Consider the following 18,652-nt stretch of genomic DNA (forward strand, 5'->3'; position numbering starts at 1 on the left):
CTGAGCAAGGAGCCTGATGCGGGGCTCGATCCCAGGACCCCCAGTTGCTCAACCAACTGAGCCACCCAGGCAACCCCCTTTTATACATGCTTATAAATAAGGACCAGGGTGTCAAAGAAAATCAGAATATTTTGTCCACAAGGCCAATCATAAAATGTGCATAAACAGGAAGGTGGCTCATTCCCATCCCTACATCAGATGACACAGGGCACAGATGAGATTCCCTGACATAAAATATGGCAGACACGGGCAGAAGGTAGCAGAGGCCATAATGCAGATAACGGGGAGCAATCCCAGGATAATGACATGCTCAGATGGGTATCTGGTGGGGAAACTGAAAGATGGTAAAGGAAGGGATGGGTTTAAGTTTAGAAAGGGGTTCACGTTCTAGGGACATTACTGCAGGAGGGGCTTTTACCATAGACCTTCTTCCCACTCCTTACTCAGTGAAGAAATACTAGAAATCCTGAAATAAACAGAAAAAGGAAGAGACCAAGGGCCTGGTTATATATGCCAACACACAGTAAGAAAAATTAAGTATTAAGCCCTGGATCAAACTCTTAACAGCTTGTTTGAGGTTAGGGTCGTGAATTTTGCTTGAAGTGGGGCTCATGACGTTCTTGGATATATTCCTACTTGGACTCTGTAAAGAAGTGAAAATGAGGTTGGGGGACGGACATAATTGAGTAACTATTCAATTATGGCAACTGCTAGCTAATGAAGACCTATTACAACTAAGTTTTTAATAGAAAATGTGCTAATTGACTAGGTTGGAGCTCAGAACAAGCATATGGCTAAGATGTTTGATTACCTAGTCTGGTTCCATGTCAGTGATCAACTCTAACACTGTAAAAATGATTGTTTCTATGACAACTACTGAGCTTGCTGACTAAGTAGTGGGTGACCAACTGGAGGGATGAGTTTCTCCAAATAATATATGATCCATTAGTCCCCACACTCTGTAACCTGGAGGTTCATCAGCTGAAGCATGCTTTTTCTTGTCCCTTACTCAAAGCATTCATCTTTCTCTCAGCCTTGGCAAAGCTTAAATCAGCCTCTTACGTGAAGAATATTGCACAGGATTTCCTTTTTAATTGGAAAGGGTCTATAAAGCTATGGATCTAATCTTCTCATAAAAGTGAAACAAGTCAACACCCTCCAACTAGGTCCGAGTCTAACACTCAACCTCAGGGGGAGTGATTATAATAATTCTGGAAGTTTCTGGAGAGGGCCAGTCTCTGGGTGAAAGACAGCCAGCACAGCAAGTTGAAAGAGATGGGTATTTCATCACCCACTGTTTTAGACAAAAACTTTCTTCTCCAGTGTCATTCTAAACTAAAATTCCAAACAGGTGTTTGATGCTAAGGCTGTAACCAAATTATTCCTCCTTATAACCTGCAACTCTGATAAGACTTCCCTCGGAAATATAATGGTTACATAGCCCTTGTATAGCTTTAACAAACCCCTATTTTCTTCTTTCTGCACCATACAATGTGCAGTCTATTTGCACCCATTCAGGACTAAATTACAGATAAAGTTACAGCAAATTTGTTTTCTCAAAAAAGCAGTCAGCCCTAATATCCCTTGAGTAATAAAAGCCTTGTCTTTCATTCAGAACTAGAACTGGCATAATTTTCTCCAAGAAACAAACTCTACTTCCTGCGACAATGGACCTGTTCTTGAAATTCTGAATGGGGTGCAGCTCAATTTGCAGGTGTTCGGGTATAAAGGTAAAAGGGCATTTGACCCCCCAAATGGCAATTGTTGCTGTGGTAGGTAACTTCAGTCTCTGAGCTATATCATTCTAGTAGATAAGCTGCCAGAGTTTTCAGCTCTGAATTACAGAGGTAGGCTCAAGTGAATCAATAATTTATACAGATATATCTCATTCGTTCTGATGGTATAAAGATACATACTAACAGCCTGCTGCAGCCACAGAACAAAGCCAGAGAGACATTATTTAAAAAGAGAGACAGAAAAAGAAACCCATTTATCTATGGGAGCAGAAACATTATGTAATAATGACCTAATGGCTTATTAATTTTATTTTTCAACTGTTTAAACAAATGCTGTGATGAGATAAATAAGCTCTTCATGAATCTCAATAAGGTGCATGTTAAACTAACATTTAAAACTTTCGGATTGGCTTTAAAATAGAGTGATATTTTACATAGCAGTTTAATACAAATCATTCGAGGGATTCATGCACCTGAGAAGTTTACATTCTCTAGCTTAACTAAATCCTTCCAATACTTTATTACTGAATTCCAGGATAAAAGTACCTTCTAAAAGATGAGGATCAAATACATTTAGGGACTGTACACTAAGAGTATTGTTAATATAGCCTTATGCTGTTAATCATTACCTGGGGGAAATTACATAGTGTTTTATTCACTAATACTATGACATTTTTATTAACTCATAATCCCTGTGCTAACAGTGGTGCATTAAACAAGTTATATTAAGAGGGCAGCAAATATTAAAAATGCCTATTTAAAATTCTTCAATCATGTTAAAGGGAATTCTCTCACACATGAGCTTCTCTAAAGGAAAGCGGCACCCCAAACAGTGTGGTTACAATATAAATTAATAATCAATAGCTCACAGAGCTTAAACAATATTTCTGTAAGTTCTTCTGTCTTGTCCTTAAGGATGAAGGGAATCTGTGATCTAAAAACATGATAAAAATCTGTCCTAGCAACTTCGATTATAAATAGTGGCTGTTTCTTGACAGATCTGAAAATTTATGTGAGGATAAGATGCGTTAGAAGTTGGTCCCTTGCCCATTTTACCTCCTTCCGTTCAAGGCCGGACATACCGTCTGGCTCGGACATAGGAACCAAGTGCATTCAGAACTGGTTTAAGAAGACTGGGTGCAAAATTAATTAAGGCAGTAGGTCCAATGAGAAGGGAGATAGCAATTAGAGGTAAAACCCAGGTGCCCTATTTTCCTCCCCACGAGAAATTATCTTTTCCTTTCTTTTCTGAGCCAACTCCTTGGGAAATAGAGCAGATGATAAAAATCCAAAAGAAAATAACAGCACACACAGGAGTGAAAAAGAGAGTGCGAGCAAGAGCATGCGTGAGACTACTGCTGAGGTCTCCACCTCAAGTCCTTAAGCCTTTATATGCAATACTCTGGGGCTGCCTGCTGTAACCAGTTAACATTTCTGGCCTTCCAAGAAAATATAACTCGTCCCTTAAAGTAAAGAGAGGAAGAAGAAATAATGGAGTGTCCCATTTCTGACAGTCAAGAGGAAAAGGAGAGAAATGTTCCCACACTGATCTCATTAAGATGACGAGAAATTTAATGAGTGTGAATCTTATGTATGAATCTCCTAGTAGATAGAGGAGGGCATAAATGTATCCCACATTCACGCTTTTATGATGCCTGATATACTACATTTATTCTCAGCTTCATCTGATACTACTGTTGGGGGCTTCTGTTACAATATTACAGCTTTAACTTCAAGTTTTCCCGCTGAAGTCATCGGAGTCGGCCATTCAACCCAGCTTTATTGAGTGTGTATGAAAACGGGGAAGATCTGTTAATGGCAACTGAAATGCATCTCAAGCAGAACTGCCTGGATTTATTTCCTGTCACTGGTTCTAGTAATGGATTAAAAATACTGACAAATGACATTTTTCGGTTTATAATCTATTTTATTTCCTAGTTCCTTAAACTTAGGTTAAACATTCTACTCAATTAGAAATAGAACCCGGTATTACTAAACATGTCTAGATATTATTAAATATTTTTGGATGGAGGGTCACGCGTTTTTGGCTAAACACTGACGAGAGGGTTTTTCTTGTGATTTATTTCTCTTTCTTTGATCCGATAGAAGACGTTTTCAAAGAATAATTTTAAGTTATATCAGCTTTCAAGAAGGATACAAATTCTGAAAGGCAACATCGCTCCCAGAAACAAAAAAAAAAACCTGTGCTATAATTGTGTGCAGCATTCAAGCCTAAATGATCCACAGGCCCTGGTACTTCAGGACTTCAAAGCATTTCATATAGGGGATTTAATTTGGCTTTCTTCACCCCAATAGCTTTAATGGCAATAAATTGGTGCATCAAGCTTATAGCACATAATTTATATAATGAAGGGGGCAACACCCTACAAAATCTAAGAGTATCTCAACATATGCCCAGATTATTATTTTAGTACTTCTACTACTTGGTAAAAGCCTAGACTATTCTATTAGATTGCTTCATTATAGCTAGAAAAATTTCAATTTACAGAATTTTGAAGGATATGTAGGAGGAGAGCAATACAGTGAAGCTGGATCACCCATTTTTCCAAAAGATTCAAAATACATACACTTTTTTCCTGGCATTTATTTAGTCTAATGAACATTTAGGCCATGGACAGCTTCATCTTAGCTACCATTAAATCAATATGAATCAATAGAGATGGTTTAAACTGTTTAAGTAACTCGTGAAAATATATGTTTGAAACCTGGAAAATATATTCTTAATGAGTCTACATTTACTTTTGGGAATAAGTAATTTATACTACTTGGAGGCCTAATGACATTACTTGTCTAAAATGTGCCTCACTTAGACACACAGTGAACCCTTTAAGAGTTCTTTATTACTATATACTCATCTCTGCAGTGGGTTGGGGAGCTATAGTGTGATGAGAGCTCAACTAACAGAAAAGTTCGTTAAAACATAAGATACACACTTATTAACCTCAGGAAGAATACTAAGCAAGGTGAACACAAGTTTAATCTTCCCGATAGGCAATGGTAGCCCCCTCAGGTCAACGTACTGCTTAACAGGAAATAACCAACAATTGGAAGTCCAATTTTGTACACTTAGAATTCCACAGGATAAGGTCAGACACTTGGCTTTCTTTAATTAAGCACAATTTGACACATAAACTTCAGGATAGAGAGGTAGATATTTCTATCTTCCTTTCTTTCTCTCTCTGTCCCTCTTATCTTTTCAAGTCTGCTGTCTTTGAAGTACCCACTCCCAGCAACTGGGGGAGAAGGAGAGTTAGTATCTCAGTAAGTCCCTTTACATTACAGTACTTTCATTTCCTCTACCGTAAAATGGTCTCCAAGCTCCCTTCCAACTGTAACATTCTATGATTTCATCTGCATCCTTCAAAGTCCATACGGTCTCCACCTTTGTAGGCCCCTTGCCTTTGCCATGAAGCAGGTGCTCCACGCTGAAGGTAGGATTGGAATAGGTGTGTTGCTGGCATCCTGAGCACCAAGCCATGATTGCACTGAATCTACTTCCTACATGCAATGTGTCCACTCTACAGCTAGGACTCCATCAAGGAAGTGATAGGTTTTGTTAGTGGCTCTAGTCATTACTTACGACATTGCTACTGTGGGGAAATGTGTTCCAAAGTCTAAGCAGCTGTCTTACAAAACAGACTTTTACATCTTATTTGAAGGTTGGGAACCTACTTGAAAAAAATATTTAGTTTTAACTACATAAACCGAGATTTAGGACTTAGAAAGTGTGGTAGGAGTCTCATATTCTGAGAATTTTAAAATAAAATGAAAGAAATAGCACACTGCTAGAGAAGCTAGTAGAACCTAGGTTAAAGGTTTTCTTTATAAATACCAGCCTCCCCGTTGAGGCATGCAAGAGGCTCTTGCAATGGAAGAACAAAACTCTATTTAAGGGCGCCTGGGTGGCTCAGTTGGTTGAGCGACTGCCTTCGGCTCAGGTCATGATCCTGGAGTCCCGGGATCAAGTCCCACATCGGGCTCCCTGCTCGGCGGGGAGTCTGCTTCTCCCTCTGACCCTCCTCCCTCTCATGTGCTCTCTCTCATTCTCTCTCTCTCAAATAAATAAATAAAATCTTAAAAAAAAAAAAAAACTCTATTTAAAATAATTTAAACACAACCAGAAAAATGTTCAATATTGCCACCTAGCCAGGAAAAGTGAACTCTGGTATCTGAACTTCTACATTTATAAATAAATTTTCTCTGAGTAGCAACCACCACTTTACTAATATTGCTTCAAAATGTAACACCTCCTTTATACAACCTCAGTATATTAAGCTGTGGAAAATTAATGGACTACTTTTAACATTGGCAATCTATTATTTTATTTTATTTTATTTTTTAATTTTTTTAAAAAAGATTTTATTTATTTGAGAGAGAGAACAAGCAGGGGGGAGGGGCAGAGGAAAAGGGAGGAGCAGGCTTCCCACTGAGCAGGGAGCCCGATGTAGGACTTGATCCCAGAACTCTGGGATTATGACCTCAGCTTAACCAACTGAGCCACCCAGGCATCCGGCAATCTATTATTTTAAATTAAATCTAAAAGATTTCTGTAATTGACTAAGGAAAATAATATTTACTTCACCAACGTTTTATGACAAAACTGAATGATACACTTCTTTCAAACACTTAAGCATTGCCTGAAGTTGGCTTGGCAAGAAATGTATAGAATGCTAACAATGGAAAATGCCCTAGAATTATTTGCGCAGAGCTAAGTGGAATATAAAACAACATATATTTACATATTATTGATAAATTGCAAGAGTAAAAGTTTTTTGAATCCTATGGAGTATTAGACAACTTGACATGCAGAACAGCCAGTAAAACATGTATCTTCACTGTTTTAAATGACTTCCCTATTCCACAACCTTTTTCCTTCCCTTCCAATGAAGATCTAATAGGTAATCGAGCCTAATGAAGTATGCTTTTATATCTCTGACATAATGATATTTGTTTAAGAATGTAAAGATTATCTACTAGTCATAAATTCAGTGCAATGTATAGACAAAACCCATCAAACCCTCATAATGATGGAGGTTATATTACTTAGGCAGAATTAATGTTCAGCCCACTCTCCATTTCAGGGAAGCACAACAATGCACCCTTGCAATTGGTATAGAGAAGAAAACTCTCATATGGATTTTCATAAGGGGAAGATTGAATTCGTTAACCTCTATGAAGCCAAACAAAATCCTTTCTTTAATTGGACTCTAATGTAGTCAATAATTTTGTGTAGAGATCACAAATTATCTTTCTCCAGACTGATTACCTATGGGAATAATTTCTATTGTATGCAAACTACAGAATATTGAAACTAGACTTCACTACCGAAAGCATGAAAATGAATATAGTTAAGCTCACATTAAACCTCATTTACAAGCATGCATGCTCAATGGGGGGCAATATGGCACCCGAGGGGGCAAAAATTGGTTCTTAGGGGAGAATTAAAAAAAAGCTTAGATATTACAATGATTTGTGACCTTCTAAAACCCAACATTCCCTGAGAAAATCTTATTCCTTAGCATTTATTTTCTCTCATTTAATGAAAATTTTCTTCTTAGGTGCTTGAATATGGGGGAAAAAACCCACTGAGAAACACTGACTTAAGATAAAATAAAAGCCAAGTTTTATCTCTAACATTTCCTTTTCCATTCTTAAAATCAAGGTTGCCTTTCATTTTCACCCAAATATGTACTGACACTTTAATATAATTTCCATCTTTTCTTGCTTGTTAGCTTTTCTCTGATTTTCTCTTCATTACATCCCTTTGAGCCAATAGCTGATGACTGGTGTGAATGTGAGAAATGGTTACTCCTTCATCTTTCCTCTCTTACTGATCGCTGATGTTACCACTTGCTGAGTGTTGGGCCTCCGTCGTCACAGTAAAGGAGAAGGCGCAACGTGGAGTCATAACTCCCAGACATACTGTGGCAAGCCTGGCTACTGGGTCTATCCCCATTTCTGACTGTAATGGTCAATGTCGTGAAATGAGGGCAAGAGAAGGAGCCACAAAAAAACAGAAACAACTTTCTTAACATTTCAGGTCAGCTTCTCCCTTGGCAAATTAATTCTAATACATTCATAATTCTAAGGTACATCTTCATGACTGGTCAAAATAGGAAAACAGGACAAAGAAAGCATTCTATTCCTATTTCTTAATATTTGCCTGATACAAGGGGGCATGAAAATATGCACAGGATAAACTTACTGACTAAAGTATTTTAACAACTGCATTTCTGTGCTAATTTAAAATCTTTCAGAAGAGTTATTATTTACTTTACAAAATCTTAGTAAAATAAATCATAGAATTATCTCATTCATTTAAATGTTTTTCATTGCAAAAACCCTTTACACGATAATATTTCACAATAGAATGTGGCTTGCTCTTTTGTCACAAACAATTTAAACTGAAGCCGGAAGGTAGAAAATTCTTCTGAGGACAAAACATTGGTTTAGGAATCTGAGGACAGATCGTGACTTCATTATTTTATAATTGTTGATCCTTAAGTCAACTCAGTTATAAAATCTGGACGAAGTCACATATGTGTAAAGGGTGTCATAAAGGTCCTGAGGCTGAAACTACCTGAGAAGTAATGCTTGTGGTGAAGTGGGACAGCCATACAGCCAGAAGGAGACCACACTGAGCCCCTGGTATCCCCAACCGCCCAAGCTTTCATTACACAAACCATGAAGGTTCACGAGAAGGCTAATTCCTGAATTCAATAAGGTATCACCATTATGTTCCTGATATTTGCAGTTTATGTTTGATTATAATATAGCGCAATAGCACTCTACCTGAGAAAAAGTGAAGTAGTTTAAATTTTCCCCCAATCATCCATAGAAGAATATGTCCCAGGTTATAGCATTTTCCTACTTCCTACCTTACAGGACAAAGGAGGGAGAGTAGAGATAATAGAAAATGTGTGTGTGACATGCTGTAAGAATTAAATTCTTCTTCTTGTAAGTACACAATAAAATTTCAGAGGAATAAGCTTTTCAGGGGGTAGTAGACTCTGTGTCTTAGGTGATTATCTCCCTCCAAAGAATGGGAGGCCATTTTGCTGACATCTCTGAAAATAGACAACAAAAAAAGGGTGTTGGCACCATTTAAAGAGAACTATGCACTGATTTGAGGAGGTGCTGCCTTTGTAGATGTAACAGCTAAAATACAAAACAAAAAGACTACACGTTTAAATAGATCTATAAACTGAGCTAGAGCATAACTCCTCAAGAAGGATTAGAGAAATCTAGTCAAAATGCTTTGTTCCATTAATACCTGATTTGCTACATTTCCTAAGATTCACGGTTGATTTTTAGCTAACTGTGATTATTCCTAAAACTCAACTCACTTCTAAATTGTGGTCTTTGGGGGGCTTTTATGCAATTGCAAGAATTTATATGTGGTGCTTTGTGAGAGGCACCACCTAAGAAAACCTAATTTTTTACAGGCCAATGTTTGAAAAAAATTTTTCTTCCTTGGAATTCAGATAAATTTGGGGGGAAAATGTAGAGTTTGACTATCAACTTAAAGTGTCAGTATGTCCATATGAATTGGACATACAATCTATTTACTGAAAAGGAAACTGTAGTACTGGAATCTTCTAAGTGTCAATAGTCTTTGACTTTGTAAAAGGAATTTTAGGTCATTTTGGAGGTATACAATCTTCTAAATCAATGAAATTCTATATAGGCTCTCTTTTTTCCTCACACATTTGTAAAGGAAATGTTTAATGTACCCTTAAAATTTGCATAAATTAGACTGGAAGTATTGTTTAGTAAACTTAATAAGTGTTTTCAGAGGAAAGCATAAATGAAGAAGGGTGGACAAAAGGAAATTTTGATCTACATAATTTTAGGAAAATGAGAGAATGCAAGGATAGGACCATGAGTTATAGATCATTTTGCTTTAGTACTTGTTTCTTTGATTTTCGAGGGTCCTTCTGTTTTTGTTGTTGCAGGGAAAATAACAACAATTACGTCTGGAACATTTCCAATTTTTCTGCTTAGCACTGAAAAAATAATTGTAGCAACAACAACAAAAGCTTCTATAAAAATCATTTGAAAACTGCCATAGACTCGAAGCATAATTTTGTTGGTGTGGTACTATTGAGATCTCTTAAATGTTGAAAACAGAAATTTCTGTTGGAATCTTAAAGTTACCTTTTCCTATGTCCAGTACAATCCCCCCACAATGCTCACTAACATGAATGTTGAGACTTGAACTACATGTAGATGTAGCTATGCCTTTGTTCTCACATTGATATTTCTTCTTAAGCAATGCCCCCTTTTTTAGTCCTTGAACGTGAAGGCCACTTAAAATGGCCTTATTGTTTGTAACAACTTTTAGAAAAATCCATATGTTCTTTAATAACAGCAGGCTTTCTCCCCAGAAAATACTCAATACAGTATCCTCGTGAGCCTATTGTCCTCAGATCGTTGTATTATATTCCCAACGCCTCTGCAAGTTCAGTCCTTCCTCCCTTGCTTGTGCTTCCTCCATTTTTTTTTTTTTAAATCATTTGGCCACACAGAGCTGCCTCATGTCATTCTTTGCATACATCATCTCTGTTTTTTCTCTTTTCCTGCATAATGGCCCAGCTTTTCTGAGAGTAGCTGTTGTCCCAAGTGTGATCCTTTACTAAAATGGGGAGTGAATGAAGGTGGAGCACAAATTATCTGGAAGCAAAGGAAAACCAGGCATTTGAAAAGGACCCAGAAAGGAAGGAGTAATGAACCAGAGTGGCCTGGATGAATTGCTGTAGAGGGAATTCTCAATTTTGACACAAAAGGAACATAGGGATACTAAGGCCGACCTAGGTGGCGGGGAGAATCTCCGTAGGAAGCCTGCCTCATAGGCTGGTCAGTACAGAGGGTTGAAGCCAGTAACCTTCCAGATATGAACAGAAACAAATGTATTTTATGAGTAACAGTTAGGCATTCAAACATGCCCATTCCAACACAAAGTACTCTGAGGGGTTGACATCCCTTCATAATTCACGTTCATTGTTCCTCTAAGTAAAATATGTGTCCCCCTGTAGTTGTTCTGTTAGGAATTGTGCTTTAAAGGCAAGAGGACATTTTTGATAATGCACATCTTAAACTTTTCATTAAACTACCAAATTTAAATTCTACCTTTTTGTGCACTCTGACATTTTTGTCTGGCATTTTCATTAATTTTGCGACATACATAAATGTAGCTGAAATGTTAACTGATCAATACTTTGTCTCTCTCATGTAGCACTAGCGCTCCATTCCCTAAGGACCACACAGCAGAACAGAAATTAAATGTGTAAAATATCAAATGTTACTGTTAAACACAGCGGCACTCACTGTGTAACGACAGAAAAGGCTAAAACAATTCCAAATGGACAGATGGTACCACAAATTATCTACAATCACATTTAAAGATTAAAGTTTGTCCTGTAAAATAATTCTTTGACGCACACTGAAGTGTGTCCTTTCACTGATAGCTCAGTTGTCCAATTATTTTTGTGCTCATTACAGTGAGAAATGACAGTACTGAAGAGAAAGTGTGCACTCTGTTTTCTTTTTTCCATGTTGCACCCACTGACATCCACAAGAACACAAATGTCTGGTCAAGAGCCTGATGAAAATTAGACCCAATTTATGAGACATTTCCACGTCTACAATAGATGATTCCAAAGACGAGCAGGGCCTTCTGTGCCACATACGTCTGTGTTTGCTCTTAGGCATTCAATATTCATAGTAAAATTTAAAAACCTAATTCATAGCGTGCAGTAACAAGGACATTCCCAGGAACAAGCTCGCCTCTATTTTATCCCTTACCTCCCAGGCCGCTTGCAAGCTTCTAATCTCGGCCGCCTGCTCTGCATCTTTCCCAGCACACATAGGTAGGGCCAAAGGGGCTGGAGCAGCTCTAACCCTGCATTTCTTTAGCTTTCCACTTGAATTGACATTGGGACAAAAAAATTATTGTTTTTCCATTTTGATTTTATTATTCTACATTTATTTTTGGATAGAAAATTAGCAAAGAAAAATAAAACGGAATAGGAAAAAAAAGGCACTTAAACATTACGAAGTTTACTGATCTGGGCCTAAAACCAAGCCACATAATGTGCTCCGTGAAGCAGCTGCATTTATGAAAAAGTGGGCCAAGTGGAACCAATATTATAATAATAGACCCAAGATCCATCAACAGGGAATGATGGGAACAATATGTTTGTAACAATGGGGTGCTGCTCATACTCCTCTCCTAATGGAAAGCAGCTCTTTTCAATAAACGGGCCTAAAAGGGCTCTGGTTATGCAATGAGATCTTTGAAACATTTCTTTTCTTTTTTTTTTTAAGATTTTATTTATTTATTTGACAGAGAGACACATCGAGAGAGGGAACACAAGCAGGGGGAGTGGGAGAGGGAAAAGCAGGCTTCCCGCCGAGCAGGGAGCCCGATGCGGGGCTTGATCCCAGGACCCTGGGATCATGACCTGAGCCGAAGGCAGATGCTTAATGACTGAGCCACCCAGGCACCCCAAAACATTTCATTTTTAAATACATCATTTAATATCTATAAGAGGAATTAAAATCCTACAACAGTATTTTTTCCTGAATTGTTATGAGACTTAGATTATAAGGTGCGTATTAGAAAGCTCTTTTAGAAAGAAAATAATATCTGTTGTGCACTTTGGGCAAGGTTCTTTTCTGTGCCTCAGTTTTTTCCTCTGTATATCAGGAAAATAATAGTATCTATCTTATAATTATGTTGTCGGGAATATTAAATTCATTTATGCATGAAAGGCACTTTCGTGCCTTAGTACCTGTAAAACAGTTTCCTGTCACATAAATGCTCAGGAAGTATGAGTTGTTGTTATTTTTATATAGAGGATTATTGTATTATTATTTAGAGGATTATTATATTATTATATATTAGTTGTTATATATATAACACATATAGAGGATTATTGTATTATTTAGAGGATTTATATTATTATATATATAACATACATATAGCACATATATAATGTAATAATATACTATTATATATTGTTATTATATAGAGGATTATTATATTCTTATTTAGAGGATTAAATTCATTAGAATTTAAGTAAAGGTCGAGGGAAAATTGCTGCAGAGCATTAAGCTATGTCTATCATCATTTAATAACCAACTTTACTAGAGCAAAGCCCTATTTATGTGGCATCATTCAAGAAGACTTTCTCCTCTTTAAAAAATTTGCAGACTGATTGACTGGTTTATTGGCTGGTCTATTGATTTAGATAGCCATTTATTTTGGGAGCCTACCAAGTGCTAGATACTCTGCAGGTGATGCTGGAGTACTAGGGTGAAAAGGCAGGGCCCCCGTTCCCAGGGAATGCCCAGCTCAGGTCTAGATAAATGCTGTTCAGTTTTGTTATTTGTTATTTCAACCACATTCAGTAGAGTGTGATTCAGTGCTTCTATTCAATGAACAGTTAATATTATCATTTCTTCCTCAAAAGTACTCTCACTGCATATTCACATGCAGCTTGTGAGGACTTGTTTCTCACCATCAGTGTCTGCAGGCCCTTTTCCTTCCTTCACGGTGGCCTCCCCCTCTTTTTTGCAAGCATCTTGCATTCAGTTTGTGTTTTGTATGACCAAGGCTGTTGGAAACTGACTACAAGCTAAGAGAGATATTATTATATTTCCTCCTGGCGAACTCTGATTCCCTTATAGTGAAACCACTCAAGTATTATCAGATACATGTACTGAAGTTTCTTGGACTTTCAGTGCCTGATTTTTTTTTAATCAGAAGAAAATTGGGGAAAAAAGTCTGCCATCTTGAATTCATTTCACATGAGCAACCTCGGGAAGCCAGAGGGAGTTTATGAAAACTTACACAACACATTGTAATGTTAAAGCATTCGAAATGAATGTTCCTGAACGAATGACATAATTATAGAGATTTCTCTATTTTCAAATTTCGCAAACAGTTGTGGGGAATGACTTTGGAAAGAGTGAATCAAAGATGGCATCATGGCCCTTTCAGGAGAATATTACTGTGTCTGTCATAAGGCCCCGTGGAACCTCGAAGTAATGGCATAAAATACACACAGAAACTCAGTATCGTCTTTTCCTCATTAACATCAAAGTGCCTCTATGATACTGAAAAATCATAATAAAGTTTGCCTAACAGTACCCTGACATATTTATTATGTGAAGGCACTAAATAAAAGAATATTGAAAGAGGCAGATTTTCTTTTCTAAATCCTAATGATGATGGCAATCGCTTTCTTTAAGGAGACAACAACATGTCTATGGGAAGCTGGCCGCCTAACTTTCTGGTAACTTACAACACAAAGGGACATACTCACTCTTTGTTCCATGTGCTCAGACATTAATGAAAGTCCCATACAAGGCCTGAGAGAAGGACAGAGCTCAAAGTGCTAAACAGATGTGCATACACTCATTTGAATGGTAATACTAAAATGTTGAATTGTTACTATAATTAAGGCTCTTCTTGTAAGCCTCCATAATAAAGTCAGATTTTGCTAACCTGGAAACTATAAGGAAGCATAAGGTACTCATATTCTAACAAATATGACAATAAAATAAAGGATTTCGAAAGAAGGACTCCACTTAAACTTCAAACTGAAATCCTGAATAAGCAAAACTAATGTGAGAGCAGAAAATCCCAGCTAAAGCTCAGAGGAAAGTGTTCTCTCGGATTTTCGAGCTCTGCAAGTTGGTCTCATCAGCAGTTTTTAAATAACCAAAGTAAAAGGCCACAAGATGAACACTGTTAGAGAACTATTTGGATCTATCAAATTCTCACTTGTGCCTTTTTAAAAACTGAAAATCTCAGAAACAATAAAATGTCTCTTAAATAGGGTCACATCCACTTCCAATTGACTCACATATTCAAACATTACCAACTAGCATCCTACTGCCAACGATTTTCCTATTTTGAAAAAAAAAAATCTATAAAACAATAAAATAAAGACGAGGATGGTCAAGATTATTAATTTTTTTTAACACTAAGGACTTTTCTTGGTGCTGTTATTGGGATTTGGAATTATGCAATATGTAAAATTTTACTTTTTGACTGTCATGGAGAAAATTATATATTGGCTGAGATATCTTGCTTTCCGGAAATCTGGGGGGGGGGGGGGATGTGTATTCTTGGACTCGGACCTTGAACGATCCATCAGGTTCCTGCCCACGGCAAATCTGTCCAGTCAAGTCTTAAAATAGGAGTTTTAAAATGGCCACATCAACATAACTGTTACTATAGCCACAGAAACATGCAGCTATGATTACTGAATTTAATGAATAACAATGTAAGTAATAAAGAATTATCATACCACAAAAGCAGCGAGGCTCCTTGGGGGTGAATCCCAATCAAAGCAACTATTAACGTAGTATGCAGCATTTACGAGCACCATGACACAACGCTTCATTCTGATAAAGTTTCTTAGTAGCAGCTGTAAGGAAGATGAAAATATTATCAGAATTTGCAAGACTAAAAACCATCAGATATGGTACAAAATTCTTCAAGCTTAGTGTGACTTAAAAAGGATTCAGAAAGTTAATAAAGTTGTAAGAATATACCAAGCAATTTGGCTCAAGAGTTAAAGGAAGAGAAGTATCTCTGAAGAAAGTAGAAAGAACTGAATTACAAGAGCAATTTCTCAGCTAAATATATTTTCTTAAATAATATTATTATGTGGGTCGGGCTACTTTTGTTCAAAAGAAAAAAAAAATCTAAAATCTCCAAGAGATTAAGAACATTTATATACTGTGAACCTTAAATATATATTTTTTTACTCTTAAATCTCATTGTGATTTTAAGATTCTTTAAATGCTTTAACTTCAAGATATTTCAAAGTGAAATGGATAACGTGAAATGTTTTAATTTCACGTCTTAGAGGAAAACCTGTCAAGTGTTGCTTTATTACAGAAAACAAAATTTTCACCATTTTTGTAGGAACCTCCCTTATTTACTATCAATTTTTCAGTCTCTGTCTCTCGGTCTCTCTCCCTCTCTCTCTTATTCTCTCTCTCTCTTTTCCACAATCAATTTAACCTATATTTTCTCATTGCTTTTTTCATAATTTTGGAGTTAGGAAAAAATTTATGGTAACCAAATGCTTTACAAAATCTTTCATTAAAACGGTATATGAGAATTGATATAATTTAAATCTAACATGTAAAACAAGGCATGACTACAACTATAAAAAGAATAGCCCCTCTACTAGATGAGGGTACAAAAAATGATCTACAACTGTGTTACTAATTAGACTACTATGTCTGCAGGTTAATATTTTGCTAATGCCAAATATACTTCGATACTGATCTGGTATTTTTAAGAAGTGAAGCTTCTTGAGGTCATTTGCAAAAAATATGTGTATGTGTGTGTGTATAAATATAGATGCCTGAACAAGCATACCAGTTTTAACAAGTTGTTAAAATGGGAATTCTTTCGCGAAAAGAGTCACCCTATTTGTTTCCTTCTTTCCTTCCTCCCCTGATGACCTTCCTTTTAGAGCTCCTTTTATTACTTTTATCTCTAATTGTGAAAAAAATGTAATCTGTATTTCTATTTAGATAGATATTGCATTTGTAATTCATGCACTGTCTTTAAACAATCAAAGATCCCACTGTTTATGGTGAATTGATTAGATTAAAAACAAAACTAGTTTTAGTCTTCTAATAGCACAGAAAATCGTTAAATATTTTCACACACACAAATGAGTTCTGTAAACTTTATAGCCATAGCAAAAACATTTTATTTTAGCTGCGTTAATTGGAAGTAAACATTTTTTTAAAGAGGTAGCTTATCACCCTTTCTTAACTTGGTATCAAACCTAATTTAAATCTAGGTCTAAATTACAAGATGCAGAGCCCTAGTTAAAATTTCTTCATGACAGAAAAATCAGATGTGCTGGTTTTCTATTTTCTTCGCCAAAAGTGCCAATAAAAGTTCATTTCTAAAAGACCATAGTCAAAATCTAATTAACAGGAAGGTTTCCCTTAAAAGATGGAGCCCCCTCTCTTGTGGATTAGAGGGAAGAGCTTTACCCAGGGCTCGCTTTACACACACCTGCACCATACCTGTGGGTGGTCTGGACATATATTTGAACCTCAGCCTTTGGTGGTTCTCATTTACACATTCCATGGCAATCAGACAGTATTTTATGTTCAAAATGATCATTCTTTGGCTAATGCAGGAATACATATCCGTTCTACGCAGCGCCTACAGTATCCCCTTTCCATTCTGACCACCCCCATCCAATTTATTAGTTTGGTATTGTCCTTGTTTGATCTCTTACGGAAAGGAAGGGAAGAGAGAGAAAGAAAGAAAAAAAAAAAAAAAAGGAAAGAAAGAGAGAAAGAGCCATTTCACATAAGTAGATGATCAAAAATTCCCTAGTCTTCCCCCCGTCCACACTTCCAAGGTTTATTTGAATTTACCTAGATGTTTTGCAGATACAGTCAGGTCTTCCCAGAGGGATTCATCTTTCCTTGCTTTTTACCTGTTTAGAGAGTCTGTTTTCCTCTTCAATGTACTTCTGTTCTTTGGGTATTAATGTTCGTAAGCTGGCTTTCACCTATACATCAACACACGTGTCTGTTAGGGACTCACATATTACCAACGTTTACAAGTTTTTCACGCAGTTCAATTTGCAACAATGCCTAAAGTTCCAAAGTCCTGGCTGCTGCGCTCACAAAGCACAAACGTATACAGTTGCACTCGCACGCGCTTGCACCGCCGACGCCGGCAGGCAGCGGCCGCCGCCCACTGCGCAGAAAGGGCGGGTGTGCCAGGCAGTGGCGGAAGCGCCCTGTCCGGGCCGCGTCAAGGCTTAGCGAAGACGAGGAACGACAGAAATTCTCTACAAGCCGGGAACAAAGGCTTTCACGAAACTGAACTCTTTAGCAGTACGAAAAAGCCAAAGTTAAGACTTACAGCATTAAAAATCACATCTATTTCAAGATAGATGACCCCCTTTGTTGGCCCTGTCAGCTGCTTGTTTTTCAAGACGTAGGCTTTCTGTTCACCATTTTGAATCTGCGGGAAAAGGACATGACAGCCGTCTGTCTCGCGGTCTCCGCTGAATACGCTCCCTCAGTGACCTTTGACCCCCAGCTGCCGAAACTGACAGAGAACCCAAAACAACTGTGGCAATTCTGACAAGTACCTGTTCATTACCAGGATCAAGTCTGTCAGGAAAAATTAACTATCATGGGATTCAACATGGCCGTGAATCGAGTATGTTAAAATTTTTAGTGTTCTTATTACAGACCTTGGTTGAGAAATGACAGATACAGAGCTGAGGGTTTTTTTTTTTTTTTTTTCCCCTTGAGCAAAAGCAACACAGAGCAGCGTGTCAGGTGAATAAAACTTACAGACAGCAATGGTATAGCAACTTTGCCCAGAAAGTCAGCACTTCGATCCCGATCTTCATCATAAACTGTCACCTCAAGAACTGAATGGATATCTTTAATGTTGCTGCATGATAAATATACGTAAGAAGAAAAGACTTCATCAGTGGGGAACGAGAACAAAAATGCTTTTGAAAATTTAGATGGCTCCAGCTGGTTTTGTGTGTATGTGTTTTTAGGTATGCTATTTGCATATACACATACACAAGGTAGCTTCGTATCTGACAGAATTTCCCGTGATGCACCTTCGTAGACTACAGTGCTGGTTCTGTGACCTGGAACTTTGAGCACTATTGTAATTCCAAGTTATAATTTTTAATGAAATACAATTTTCCATCTGGATGGGCACAGAATTGGCGTAAAAAAAAATCAATAAGTGGCACTGATGTTTTTGAGACTTTTCCCTCTCATTATTATCACAATAATTCCTAGCTTCCTATTAACCCCATGTAAAACTCCATTAAATTTGATATCAGCAAGAGTCACAGTATATC

General features: G+C 37.2%; 1 protein-coding gene across 12 annotated transcripts in view; it reads right to left on the bottom strand.

Moving 5' to 3' along the window:
- MCTP1 (multiple C2 and transmembrane domain containing 1) overlaps positions 1 to 18,652 on the bottom strand; it is a 512,471-nt gene that overhangs the window by 141,218 nt on the left and 352,601 nt on the right. For 10 of the 12 annotated variants that reach the window (XM_045898718.3, XM_045898712.3, XM_054512926.2 and 7 more), the window contains 4 exons: positions 18,123 to 18,225; positions 17,683 to 17,784; positions 17,249 to 17,323; positions 15,077 to 15,196 (listed from right to left, as the gene is read on the bottom strand). In XM_045898718.3, the coding sequence (XP_045754674.1) occupies positions 15,077 to 15,196; positions 17,249 to 17,323; positions 17,683 to 17,784; positions 18,123 to 18,225 (400 nt within the window). Of the gene's footprint in view, positions 1 to 15,070; positions 15,197 to 17,248; positions 17,324 to 17,682; positions 17,785 to 18,122; positions 18,226 to 18,652 lie in introns of those variants that run through there. The other 2 variants (XM_045898745.3, XM_064596391.1) reach the window with 2 other exon arrangements.

Source organism: Mirounga angustirostris, unplaced genomic scaffold, assembly GCF_029215605.1.
Source record: "Mirounga angustirostris isolate CCGP_5_RB_7025 unplaced genomic scaffold, mMirAng1.0.hap1 SCAF_7, whole genome shotgun sequence".
NCBI lineage: Eukaryota > Metazoa > Chordata > Mammalia > Carnivora > Phocidae > Mirounga > Mirounga angustirostris.